The 14,003-nt window shown below is 37.4% G+C and overlaps 2 protein-coding genes across 4 annotated transcripts in view; both read right to left on the reverse strand.

Moving 5' to 3' along the window:
• SRT2 (sirtuin 2) overlaps positions 1-7,057 on the reverse strand; it is a 62,693-nt gene extending 55,636 nt beyond the window's left edge. Inside the window, exons 1-4 of one of the 2 annotated variants that reach the window (XM_089998409.1) lie at positions 6,996-7,057; positions 5,863-5,905; positions 5,419-5,662; positions 5,201-5,266 (exon numbers count right to left, since the gene is read on the reverse strand). In XM_089998409.1, coding sequence (XP_089854535.1) covers positions 5,201-5,266; positions 5,419-5,662; positions 5,863-5,905; positions 6,996-7,025 — 383 coding nt within the window. In that variant the 5' untranslated portion in view covers positions 7,026-7,057. Of the gene's footprint in view, positions 1-5,200; positions 5,267-5,418; positions 5,678-5,862; positions 5,906-6,995 lie in introns of both variants that reach the window. The other variant, XM_089998408.1, reaches the window with a different exon arrangement.
• Positions 7,058-10,053: 2,996 nt separating this feature from the next.
• On the reverse strand, positions 10,054-13,779 carry LOC149847395 (RNA polymerase II transcriptional coactivator KIWI-like). 2 transcript variants are annotated; one of them, XM_089998410.1, is made up of 4 exons: positions 13,561-13,779; positions 13,157-13,262; positions 10,393-10,415; positions 10,054-10,306 (listed from the first exon to the last, which is right to left on the reverse strand). In XM_089998410.1, exons 1-4 carry the CDS (start codon positions 13,696-13,698, stop codon positions 10,247-10,249), a joined length of 327 nt encoding a protein of 108 aa, XP_089854536.1. In that variant the 5' UTR covers positions 13,699-13,779; the 3' UTR covers positions 10,054-10,246. The 2 variants fall into 2 exon arrangements, with proteins under 2 accessions (XP_089854536.1, XP_089854537.1); XM_089998411.1 differs by lacking the exons at positions 10,054-10,306; positions 10,393-10,415 and adding an exon at positions 10,914-11,011.
• Positions 13,780-14,003: the final 224 nt, after the last annotated feature.

The raw sequence follows: 14,003 nt of genomic DNA on the forward strand, positions 1-14,003 counted from the left end.
CTTCATAAAAGAGTATATACTCACAAGAAGATTATAAGGACCGAAAGGCTCCTTAAGGAGAGTTTGAACAAAAAACATATACAACTCCCAAAGAAGGAGAAAACTCCATTAAAGTGGAAGACATCCCAACAAAATAGATTCATTAACAAAACCTTATGATAAATAAGATTGTACTATGGCTTAAATAAAAAGTAAACATGTATTGAGGAAAAATTTAACACTCTTAAGTTTTATCAAAAAACATGACTTAATAGATTATTACCTACTCCTAATAAAATAAGTACACAATAAACATTAGTGAAGACCATAACTTTTGTAATGAAATATGCGGAAAAGCAAAAGAGTGCATTAAGCACTTACAACATTCACTAATGAACAAACAAAAGGGCAAACACCAAAACCCACAAGAGACAATCACAACATAAAAATATAAATGTCTCTTATTAAAAAGAGAGAGAACTCTCTAAATGTTGAAAACATCCTTAAGAGTGTAAAGATGGAAAGAAAATCAACATATTCCATAAGACCATTTTAAAACTTAATTCAACCGGTATTATAAAAAAAAAACTTTCTTAATTAAATGTTGCTCATATAAAACAGACACATAATATGGAATTTTTCATATATGCCAAACATTTTTCAAAAAACTACATTTCACAAGCATTTTAATCTTAACATACCTTTCTTTAAAGACTAAACATTCATATAAAGGTATTTTCATAAACACGGTTAGGTTTAAAATGTAAATTCAAAGTTCCAACGGTCATAAATTTTTACCGACCCATTAAAGCAAGTTTTGAGCAATCATATATCTAATTTTTCGCCAAACAAGTTATCATTTAAAGTTTTTCAAAGAAAAACATACGAAAACGATTCAATGGAGTAGCAAGTAACTCAAAAAAAGACATAATGACAAAAAGCACACATAAAGAAAAGAACATATTACATTCTTCATACAATACTCAAAGAAATAGAATGCATACTGAATAACTATAAGAAAGACAATAGAGAGAAACGAATACTTCACCATTTTTCTTTAACAAATTCTTGAATACCACGCTTCCCGATGCACCAAAGAACAACTCGATCTCAACCTTGCTCTGATACCATGTTAGAAAGTGAGTTGGAATACATTGGGTTCAATAATGAACCCATACTTATGCACGTGAAGTGCAAATATACCCATTAAAGGGAAACAACACAAGCACATAATGTGCTAACCCATAAAACCCATAAAAAGGGAAAAATATGACATAAAGTCATAAGTTGCATATCATTGAAGAAACAATGGACAAGGGGTAAAAACCCCATTACAATGGAGCATAAGCTCCCTCAAGAAGTAAGAAATACAAAGGGGAGAGCCCCTATTTATAACAACAAAAAGGAGCCTTGGAGGGGCTCCACACATAGACGTTGGAGCCCCTCCAACGGTCACAAATGTGACCGTTGGAAGGAGCCCAACGTCTATTTGAGTGGGCCCCCCAAGGTACCTTTTGGTACTTGAGAAAAAAGAAATAAAAAATAAAAGAAAAAGAAAAAGAAAATAAATTACAATCACATTCATAAAGTGAATGTGCGTAAAACAGAGGAAAAGACTAAAATACCCCTACGGCTAAACAAAATGAAAATATATATATAAATAGGAGGATACATATACATATATACCATATATGTATATGTATCATCTTTTATATATATAAAATATATCTAATTACAACAATAGATGGGTACATTTTAACAATATATATATATATATATATATATATATATTTTACATTTTCAGCCAACCTCATTGTAATTATATTACATCTGAAGATACGGTAGACCACATATTTCCGTGATCTGGGATCTTTGTTTCCTGAATTCCTTATTAACTGACCAACCATGCAGGAGAAGATTTCTGTTATGAATTGAGGTGTGCTAAGGTCACACTAAGGTGCATACATACTTCAACCTAAAACAAGAGATAACATTCTCATTCATATCTCCACTTGCTCTAAAAGGTCCCAGAACCTAGATACACAAGCACATGACAAGGTAGAAAACCTCTCTGGCTCCATTTTGATTATCTTTTTAATTTTTACATTCATTGGATGTATGATTAGTTTTGAGCTGAACAATCTTACTTGTAGAACAAGAAAGAGATCACTTGACTAGCTAAAGAATTTGCAGAAAATAAGCTTAACCAACCTACAGTTTCATGATGCCATCTGCAATAAATCACAACAACAACAACTACGCCTTCATCCCAAAAAAATGGGGTCGGTGATATGAACCAAAAAAGAAAATCATTTTGGGTCTTCCACATGAATCCTTCTCCTCCAATCATTCCTATCCAATGTCATGTCCTCAGTGAGGTTCAAAGCATTCATATCCTTTCTTATCATCCCCATCCAAGTCTTCTTAGGCCTACCCCGACCTCTTTTAACTAATATATTATCTTATTTCTCCATCCTTCTAACTGGAGCATCATTAGGCCTTCGCCAAATATGTCCAAACCACCGTAAACTATTCTCTCTCATCTTATTTTCAAAGGATGCAACGCCTACCTTCTTACGTATCACCCCGTTTCGAATCTTATCTTTTATTGTATTTCCACACATCCATCTAAGCATACGCATCTCAGCTACACTCATTTTTTGAATATGATGTCTCTTGACAGCCCAACAATCCATACCATATAGTAAAGTGGGCCTAATTGTCGTCCTATAAAACTTTCCCTTCAACCGCAATGGCATTCTACGATCACACAACACTCCAAGTTGCACTTTTCCATTTTATCCACCCAACCTTTATCCTGTGATTTACATCTCCATCAATTTCTCCATTTTTTTGAATGATAGATCCCAAATATTTGAAACAATCATCCACCGGTATTTCCCGCTCACCAAGCTTCACTACACTCCCATCACTACTTAGTTGCTTACTAAATCGACATTCCATATATTTTGTCTTACTCTTACTCAACTTAAAACCTCTGGCTTCCAATGTCTGTCTCTATAATTCTAACTTAGCATTAACCCCAGCTCTAGTCTCATAAATCAAAACAATATCATCAGCAAACAACATACACCACGACACATTTTCTTGAATTGATCTCGTAAGCTCATCCATCACTATAACAAATAGGAAAGGGTTTAATGCAGATCCCTGATGTAACCGAACCGTTATAGGAAAATTGGTTGTCACCCCTCCACAAGTGTGAACATTGGTTACTACTCCGTCGTACATATCTTTAATTATACTAATGTACTTGAGAGAGAAATGCCTTTCTTCATCATTGACCACCAGAGAACATCCCTAAGTACTCTATCGTATGCCTTCTCCAAATCAATAAAAACCATATGCAACTGTTTGTTCATCTCTCTATATCTCTCAATAAGTTGTCTAAGAAGATGTATAGCTTTCATAGTTGATCTTCTAGGCATAAAACCAAATTGATTCTCCGATATCATGACAACCTTCCTCAACCTATACTCAATCACCCTCTCCCAAAGTTTCATAGTATGACTCATGAGTTTTATACCACGATAGTTTGTGCAATCTTGTATATCACCCTTATTCTTATATAGGGGCACCAACGTACTTTTCCTCCACTCATTAGGCATCTTATTTATCCGCCAAATCTTGTTAAAAATATTTTTCAATCATTCTAAGCCTTCATCACCCAAGCATTTTCAAGCCTCGATAGGTATACCATCAAGGCCAACTGTCTTTCTTGGTTTCATTTTCTTCAAAGCCCCTGCAATTTCTTTCTTTTGAATCTTGTGCATGAAGTCACGATTCATCTCATGAAAAGGAATGTAGAAGCCTCCAGGATCCTGAGCATGACTTCGATTAAAAAGCTTATCAAAATAATCTTTCCATCTCTCCTTAATCTCCTCATCTTTGACTAAAACCATTTGTGTTTCATCTTTGATACATCTAACCATACCCAGATCCCTTGATTTCCTATCTCTCCTCTTTGCAAGCCTGTAAATATCCTTCTCGCCCTCTTTGGTATCCAACTTGTCATAAACCTCCTTATAGACCTTATCCCTCGCGTTTCGCACTACTTTTTTAGCTTCCTTCTTTGCTAACATATACTTCTCCAAATTCTCATTACCACGACTCTTACTTAGATTCTTATAACACTCTCTTTTAACCTTAATAGCTAATTTGACATCTTCGTTCCACCATGATGTATCCTTACTTAGCGGTGCACCGCCTTTATACTCACCCAATACCTCCTTAGCCACCTTTCTCATGCAACCCGCTATCTTATTCCACATTGATTTTGAATCCTCCTCGGTACACCAATCACACCCACTGAAAATATTCTGGAGTCTGGACATCCAATATAGATTTCAAGGGAAAATACAACACTGAAATGATGTCAATATGAAACTACTTGTCGATATTCTTTTCCTTTTACTTTGTTTTACCCTTATCATATAAGTGGGCATTTAAGTCTTTTCTCGCTAACATTGCAAAGTAGAATACTTTCACTTTCTTTCAGGAGTATCTTGATTGTTCTATTTACTTTTCTATTTTATGTTGTAAAATGCTGCATATGTAGTGTTCTTCTATCTTCTTAAAAAATTGATGAGAATACAATAGATCTTCTCCCAAATCCAGATGCACATAAAGCCTGGTAGTGCATGGTGACTGTTTGCACCTTGAATTGTTCTTAGACCAGGCTCAAACAACCCATGGCCCATCAATGAACTGGTCTATCCAGCCCAAAAAACGGATCTGAGCTAGGCTAGTTGATTGCCCAACCATTTAATTGAGTTAGTAGCACACAGGCAACTAGTTCCCTAGCTCATATGAGCAAGCCTGGATGGGGTTTTAGGCCCTAGGCTGGGCTTAGACTTGACCAGCTAGGCTTGACCTAGACACGGCAAGTTTAAAATTAAGTCAAGCCAGCCGAGGCTGGCACATTGCCCACCCCTAGTCTCAACTCCAGTCATCTTATCGGCAAGCTAACCCTGACTTTACCAAAATAAAGATCTAAAAGCAATCCTAGTGCTAAATCTCATTATGGCAAATATCTTTTCCTAGCAGGATCGACATGTTTTGATCACGTTTTGGATATGGGAGGATACATAGTCAACTCATAAAAAATAACATGCCTTGAAATGTAAATTATGCTAGCATGACAATAACATCTATATCCCTTAAGTCCCAAAAAGAAGAAACTGCAGAAAGTAAATACAACCTTCTATAGTCAGGAATCCCACATTCAGTACTTATTCCTGCTCCGGTCAACACCATAAGCTTACGACTGCAACCCTAATCAGTAAAAAGGATTTATGAATATTACACAAATGTGAAGATACGAACTTTGCATGCATAGAATAACGGTTTCAGATAACAGAAAAATAATAAGAAGAAGAAGAAGAAGCAACTAGTGCAGGAGCTTCTCTGAAAATAGACCTCTCATCAACAAAATTGTGCAAAAGATCAATATCTTTGGCACTAGGAGGATTGGAAAGGGGAATCAACTTCCTGTCCTTCAAAAGAACTCCTGAAGCCTTGTTGTCATTTGCTGCAACTGCTGAAGGATTTGGGTGTCTGCACCTTGTCATCATATACTTGGCAAAGCGCATCTTAAAAGCAACATCTCCACTGTAATGACCAAAAAATGGACTCGGAAATACTGCAATGTATGGATGATTTCCTGTGCACATATCGACTGCAGGTTAACGAAAGGGGCACTAAATGTGATATAAGCATTTCAATATAATGATAAAGAAAAGAAGAGAAAACAAGAGTTGATTTCAATTGTAAGGACACTGTATGAGTGATAATCTTTCTCTTGTTAACTATAGAAAATGTACAATAGGATGCACCTGGGAAAACACAAAGGAAAAGGCTTACCTTTGATCTTTCTCCCAAGGGCACCTTGACAACCCTTTAAAAGCTGCATTGAAAATTAAAAAAAAAAAAGAAAATCAAATTACCAATAATACAAAACCTTTGGCTAGAATCTCGTATGCTGAGCACGTGTCGAAATTTAATTTACCATGGCAATTTTTTTATAACTAATATTTTTTTGTCATTACTGCATTTTCCTGCATCATGATGCAATTATTAACCGATGTTCTTTAGTCATCACTCTTTTTTTCTTGGCATGCTTAATTGTGATAAGAAGTTCTAAGTCATTAACGAGGCATAGTGTCAAGCCTTAACTATTTCCCACAAGACAGGTGTTCATATAACTTCCCAAAGGTATGACAAAAAAGGTGTAATGAACGTAATTCACAATCATCGAACTTATCTAATCGAAACTTCATAAAGGAATTTTTGAAATGCTAGTAAACATGGACTTCTTTGTACTGGGGAAAGGCAATGAAAAAATTCAAATATACCATGTAGAAAGTGCATCAAATATGCTTTTGCACAAAACATAAAATCAAGATATTGCAAAAAGGAGGAATGTTTTGCATGTTTGAATGACAGCAGACCATCATTTAGAATCTTAGAGACCCAACTTTAGAGCTTCGAATTCAGATTAGCATGATAACTTTACAACAAATATCCTTTGGACATTGTCATTATTTTTCTCTACAGGATTAGTAAATTGTGATTTCAAACGTGCCTTTCCTGTGTACGCATCAGATTTCCTCCATCTTTTAAGGCACTGCATTCTTTTGAATTCACCATACCAATTGAGATTCTACTAAAAATAAACGAGATATTTCCTCCCCTTTTCATCTCCATAACCGACACGCATACTATACATCAAATCTGACCAAAATTGCACCGAAATTCAAATGAAAAACACATAAAAAGACTACAGAAATCCTCCCCACAACAAGATTTTGAGTCCTATGCAGAATCTTTCGCAATCCCCATTGAAAACCAACTATGTTGCTTCACTTTTTCACGTAAACTCAAGATGGTGTTGATGATTTTCTCTCAGGAACGCATTATGAATCACTGAGCCACGGAATTCAATGCCAAGAAAATAAAATAAAAAATAAAAAAGTGGAAGAAAGAAAGGAGCATACGCTGGCAAAAGGGCGAAAAGATATCGTCATTTTCCCGTTTGAGGAGTGGAGGACGACTCTCAGGGAAGACGAGGAGAATTGGAGAATTGGGTTTTTGTTTACGATTTTATTATGGGAGGGAATGAGAAGTCCACTGCGATCCACGTTGGCGTTCACGCCGTCTCTGCGCATGTCACAGGGATTCTTCAACTCGCCCTCGTATCGTGTCCTTTCGTATACTATTTTTTAATAAAAAACTAAACCAAAAATTGCGTGTCTCGTGTCCATGTAACATAGGTCTCTGATTCCGTCACCGCCATAACCCACAATTTACAATAAGCCAAATATTTAATTTTTCCAAAGAAAAACCAGATATTTATAAAAGCCCCACTAAGTTTCTATTATTAGAAGTAACCACCTGATTTCAAAACGTATCCGTTCCAACCGTTTCCAGCTCTTTTCGTTCTCTTAAGGGAAATATTCAAAAGGCACCTAAAGTTTGGGCATTGGTAAAAAAAGGCACCTACGTTTTGCAAATTTTAAAAATTGCACCTAAAAATATCAGGGTTAATTAAAAAGGCCATCAAATTTGCTGTTAAATGTGATGTTGAATTATTATTTTATCCTCAGAATAATATTTTCAAAAAATGCACCTAAAAAGGAGAAAAGGAGTCTTTGAAAGGTTAACTAATAAATTAACTCCCTTAATTCATCTTGGGTTAGTGATAACTTAGGTTAAATGGATAAAAGTTTGTTTTTTTATTAACAGTGCAAAAATTTAGGTGCCTCTTTAAAATTTTCTAAAACTCAGGTGTGTTCTTTATTAATGCCAAACTTTATGTACTATTTTGAAAAAGTCACTAAAATAAAATAATATTTTTACTCCGAGAAACCACTCCAGGCACATAGACCTATAGCTGCGCTAGCTCAGGTTACGGTACTTACATCTCCGTCCATGTCAGCATAAAACTCCGAGAGCTTATCCTTTGACTCCAGAGAGTGGCCAAGCTTCGGCTTATGCAGTAACCCATGAGATTTGAACCTTGACTGCCGGTCTAGGCCCCATCCCACTATGACAAACCCTTTGGGTCCTTGACCGCCTATTGTTTAACTACAGCAATCATTTGACTTGGCTACATGAACTCCGCACATTTGAGCAGGTAGGCCAGCTTAGGAAGTTAAGAGTTAAAGAATGTGATTTTTTTTTCTTTTCAAAGGCAAACTGGGGTTAGGCAGACCCTTACCAGATTACTCTTAAGCCCCATGTGGGAGAGGGATTCGAACCTGGGCCTTCAGCTTCGCAAAAGACCCTGCTAAACACATGACATACTACCAAGCATTGAAGGCTTCCACTTTTGCTCCTTTGTTTATTTTGAAGTGCAACCCTTGTTAAGGCTATTGTGTTAGTGGCATCGACTCTTTATATTTAAAGCAAGCTTGTAGATAAACATTTAGTGATCCTATTTGATCCCCTGCTTAGGGTTAAGCAATGACAGATATATTTCAAATTCACACAGACAAGACTTTGTTTTTTTTTATGAAAGGCAAGCTCGGGTTAGGCAGACCCCTACCAGTTATACAACTATACCATTGGGTTTTGAACCTGCAACGTCCCAACAAAAGGTGCCGTGCACTAGCTGCTCCTACCAGACGAGACTTGGACTTAATAGGGATGGTGCAACCGATAAGCTATAAGCTACCTACAGACCTGACTGCCAAACTGGCTTTGATTCTTGGACCTGGACACAATAGGACCATTCTTAGGCCTGAATAGACTTCAGCAGGTCAGGTTTAACCAAAATGCAGCCCATCGTACAGCCAGTCACCAGGCAACCTGGCCCGGTTTTGCGCATGGACCAAAATAAGACCACACTTAGGCCTAGCCTACGCTTTGGCAAGCTAGATTTGATCCCCGTCCACAATTCATTGATCGAGCTAGGAAGGCTCCACCCATGTACAAGTTTTGAAATTGTGCTGAAGTTACTAGCCCAAGTCCACTCGGGCTGCTCCATATACCAGCCTATGGGGCTCACAAGTAGTAGGCCATCGGCTGCAATTTGGGGCCATGCGCTGCCACTACCCGGCCTAGCATAATAATCAACATTGACTTCTACATCAACAATCAAACTACTTGAGTTGGCATTCAGCTTGATTACAGTAACTTGCACCAACAAACCAGTTTCTATGGCACCCTGACAAGTTAGTCTGCGAGATTCTCTATATATTCAATCCTTGATGCAGACAAATAAATCAGCATTTGAAATAGAAAATCACACTTAGCTCGTCAAAGATCCCAAGGAACACAGGAAAAATCAGCAATGATCTTCCAGCATTACAAAGTATACGCAGCCATAATAGTGTATAGAAAGGTTCTCTTTGTGCAAAACCACCTTACAAGATTGCACAGATATAATCCACAATGTCACAAAGATACATGCATCCAAAGTTAGGAGTTAGGATTTGGACAATGAGCTAAGAGAGAACAGCCAGGTTATGTAGTCTTGAATCCACGTTAAAATCACCAAGAGCAGGAAGTCTTAGCTCAAATGTATAGAAAACTTGCAGAAACATCATGAGTGGACAAGTGGCAGCACAAAGTATTGGACCTTACCACACAAGGGGCTCATCATTTTCTTATATGAGGTGGATTACAGGGGGTGGACGCAGCAAGTGAATCCATGGTCACATGCAATTAACAGATAGAGAATACAACTGATTCAATGCCTCACCGACAGCTATTTCGTCCAAAATAATTGTATATTAAATTACCCCCCAAATCAAAGATGCAAGAAAAAGTGCAATATTAAGGACTCAAGCTCCATAAACGGTCTCTGCACCGGAGAAAATGTGAGGGTACCATTACTGAAAGCCAGTCAAAGGGGCAGAACCTTTTACCCACTTTCTCAGGCAAGTGAGCATCACCTTTCTCAACTATTCACCACTTTCTCAAGTTTGTAAATACTTGAAAAAGTGGCCACGTCTACCGCTTTCTTTTCTTCTAAACCTGAGAAACTGGTGCTTTACCAGGAATTTGCACACATGCCCTTAGGTTCCATCTGAAGACAGTGACTCCTATCTGTTATGGCTACAAAAGCATGAAATACAGAAAATGAACACTATTACAGAAAAAGTTTCAAGCACTACCTCCAGACATATCAAAAACATAATGTCGGAAACAAAGGCAAAAATGTTTCATTGCCTTACAAAAGCATGGCACAGATATTGAGATCAAGAAACACCAACTCTACAAGTATCATAGACATCCATTTACACTAAGAATTTTCTGTTACTGCTTTGTCAATTTTTTCCACATTGTCACGCAGGATGTTCCACTACAACAAGAAAGTAACATTATAAAGCCATAGAAGAGACAAAAAAATGCATAAAAGCAACGTTAGAAAAATAGAACTATGCACACCTGTTCCAAGGAAAGCATTATGCCTGAAACATAACAGGATTGCACGATTACATTCAACTCAATCATGATTAAAGATAATCATCAAAATTAGCAGCTTGAAATTAACAATGCCATTCAAACAGAAGCTGCTAGAAAAAGCATAATTAATGCCGTCCAAGTTAACTGGGATTAATTGAATGGAGTAAATGAATTCAACCTTGTTAATATTGCTCCCAGCAACTGAAAGGATTAACAAATGAGTGCTCTAACTGCAGAATATGTCTTTTCACCACAAGCACGCCAAAATATCAATGATTAGCCCAAAACATAAAACTGCATAGTAACCAGCCTCCAAACAGTGTGCAAAATCCCTACCACTTCAGAAACTCAATATTATGCGGAACTCTCCTTGTTATGCCGGAAAGACACATAAGCATGATACTCTACCACAAAAGACCCCAAAGAAAATGACTTGCACGATATACAGGTTTTTCTTTCTTTCTTGTTTTTTCTCTTCTTCTTTCCTTTTTCCTTTTTTAACTTCTCATTTTCTTCTTCCTCCTACTTTTGCCCCTTCACCTTCTCTTTTTCCTCCTCTTTCACTTCTTCTTTGATATAGCCCAAGGGAGTTCATAGAATCCTTTGATATAGCAGAGAAATAATCAATGATCCGGTTAAATGGATGTGGTCTATTTCAGTGGTAGCACTAATATCTTTTAAGACTCTCTAGAAAGCAAACAAGGGAAAACAAACACATATAGTAAGACTATGGTTATTTATTTCATGACCCTAAATATGCCAATATTAGCATTGATGCACTGATGGTGTCTAAGACTCTAAATATAACTTGTCTTTCAAAGAATTATTCAGAGTCCATTTACACAAGACCCTGTAGCCAATATGGGGCTACATCCATGAAACATGGGCACTTCAAATTGCCTAGTTTGCCTTTGTCAATGCTGGCACTTTTGTGTGATGGTGTTGGGCATTTGTGGTTTGCTGCCACACAGGCATATTCCATGCGTAGGATGTTTTACATGCTTCTAAATATTTTATATCTTCTACTGCATAGCCTTTACATTAAAATGGACTCTCTCTCTCTCTCTCTCTCTCTCTCTCTCTCTCTCTCTCTCTCTCTCTCTCTCTCTCTCTCTCTCTCTCTATATATATATATATATATATATATATATATATATATATATATATATATATATATATATATATATATATATATATATATATACACGCTATTTGAAATTGGTCTACATAGGGCATTTCCACACCTTTTTTGCAAATCCAAACTTGCAGATGTGTTCGGCATGGATCATATTTTTTCTGATGAAGCAAAGCTTTAGATATGGGGCATTTCATTTGTCTCAGTCAATATAAGAAAAAAGAAAAGGTTACTATATAACTTCGTATGTTTAATCTAACAGTTATTATATCATCAAGCTTTTTTACCCGCAACATGAGGTTGCATGTCTATACACACAGACACTAGCAAAAGCCCGTGTAAATGCATGGAACCCTGAGATGATAGAATTATCTTCTCAAAGATGTAATGTAAGAACTAATTCAACAAAAAAAAGTAGAGTAAGAATAATAAAGCTAAATGATTGATAAGACAATGAAACCTTGTAGTTTAAGAATTTTGTCAGATACTTTCAATTCAATTTTCTATGTGAGGAACAAAGCAAGAACAAGAAAGCCATGCAACCTATGAATTGAAGAAGAAAAACTTGGGTTTGTGTTCTTACACAATATCCATGAGGATTCATTTGACAGAAATCCATCCAACCCAAAGTATTCTGAAATATTTTCTCCGTCTTCCCCATGTCGAGTTCTGCCATATCCTCCAAGTACATGCTAGAGAGAGAGAGAGAATCTTGGCCGGTTTTAGTGGTGGTTTATGAAGGAGAAATGATTGGGGTTTGAGTTGGAAACAAATGATGGTGGTGGTGGAGAGGGACTAAATACAGGAAATGAATGTTATTTAAAAATGGGTACTAGCATATTACATGCAAAATAGGGGAGGTTGGGGAATAGGCAATAAGAGAGATGGAAGATGGGATTGGAATTAATTGAGAATGGCAATGGGAATTTAAAAAAAAAAAAAACAGTTTTACTCATGCATGACGGGGGTTACAACATGGTTATCAATGTAACAATTGAAATGGGAAGAGGTGGAGAACTTTAAATGAAAGGTATCGACCTATTGGGAAGAGAGAAAGTGACTCATGCATGATGAGGGTTACATCATGGTCATTAATGTATCATTGGGAATGGGAAGAAGTGGGAGCTTTAAATGAAAAGAGTGTCATATGGAAGAGAGAAAGGAGAATTGGGGGGGGGGGGGTTACATGGGTTGTGAGAATAAAGGGAGAAAAGAAGGGGGGCATTAGGTGGTGAATGTGGGTGAGTAAATGAGAAGTGAGGTAAGGGAAGAGGGGTTTCACGTGGAAAGATAAAAACTGAGTGAGAGAGAGACAGAGAAGTGTGCACAATTACCTATGCAATGAATAAAAAGGGGGGAGAGAGAGAGAGGAAAGGCATGGAGAACTGCATATGATAATTAAATGGATAGAGAAAAGGGATGCATGGTGATAGATATAGAATCCCCCGCTTAGTATGTCCATAACGTTGGATACGACCAACGCTGATTTAGTTTTTTTGTCGGGGCAGTAGAGAAACAGATGCTTGAGGTTAAACAAACCAATATTGATAAATAAATAACATAAAGTGAAGTGATAATAACAGCAAAGGGGAATGAGGAAATATAGATAACCTTTCTTCCCAGGCAATTGCTTTCCATCTTTAATGTAAAACTCGCGGATGTCCACCGACGGATTCCCTTGCCAAGACCTCACCGATACCCTCCGATTCTTCGAAATCTATTACAGTATAGAGATAAACGGAAAAAACAGGTAAATATGCATCCTCCTGACATCGTTCCTTCACAAACTTCTATCTATAATTATTGAACTAGGGTTTCGTGTTCCTTGCAATAAACAAATAGCCAAAAAGCAGCATATGAAACTCGTGATTCAACCCTTAACCTCTTTTGGTTTAGTTTCGCACGGATTTTAGGGATTAGGGTTTCCGTGCCCAAAAAAAGGACGAGGATTTCCATCCGAAACACGGCGACAGAGGAGAGAAGAGTACAAAGAGAGGCAAGGCAACTAAGGAAACCTCGCAGACGATGATTCCATCTTCGCTGTTGCCGCCGCCGAACGACCGCTTTGCGCCCTTCCTCACCGGAACGCCTCCGTTGGAGTCGCCTGAGCTAGGGTTCTCTCCGTCGTCCCTCTCCTTTCCCCTCTTCGGCATTTTCGCTCGGCTGGAAAACTTTGAAGCCCGGGGGTCTCCGAAGGTAAATTTTTACAGAGCGTTGGTAACCGCTAGCGGTAAAAGAAACAAAAGACGCTCAAGACTCTTCCAAAATGGCGAGGACGAAAGGTTTAAATACTCGGAGCGACGAGTCGCCGCGCGCGGGAAATCTTCTTTTGTTTTTCATTTTTTTTCTTACTCCCCGTTTCCGGAAAAGGGCATGTACGCGACCGCCCTTTCGTAAATATCTTTTGCCCTTGGGTCTTCTAAAAAATATCATGAGTTTTTTTCTTTTTCCTTTTTTC

Source organism: Nuphar pumila, chromosome 2, assembly GCF_984573655.1.
Source record: "Nuphar pumila chromosome 2, dmNupPumi1.hap1.1, whole genome shotgun sequence".
Classification (NCBI taxonomy): Eukaryota; Viridiplantae; Streptophyta; class Magnoliopsida; order Nymphaeales; family Nymphaeaceae; genus Nuphar; species Nuphar pumila.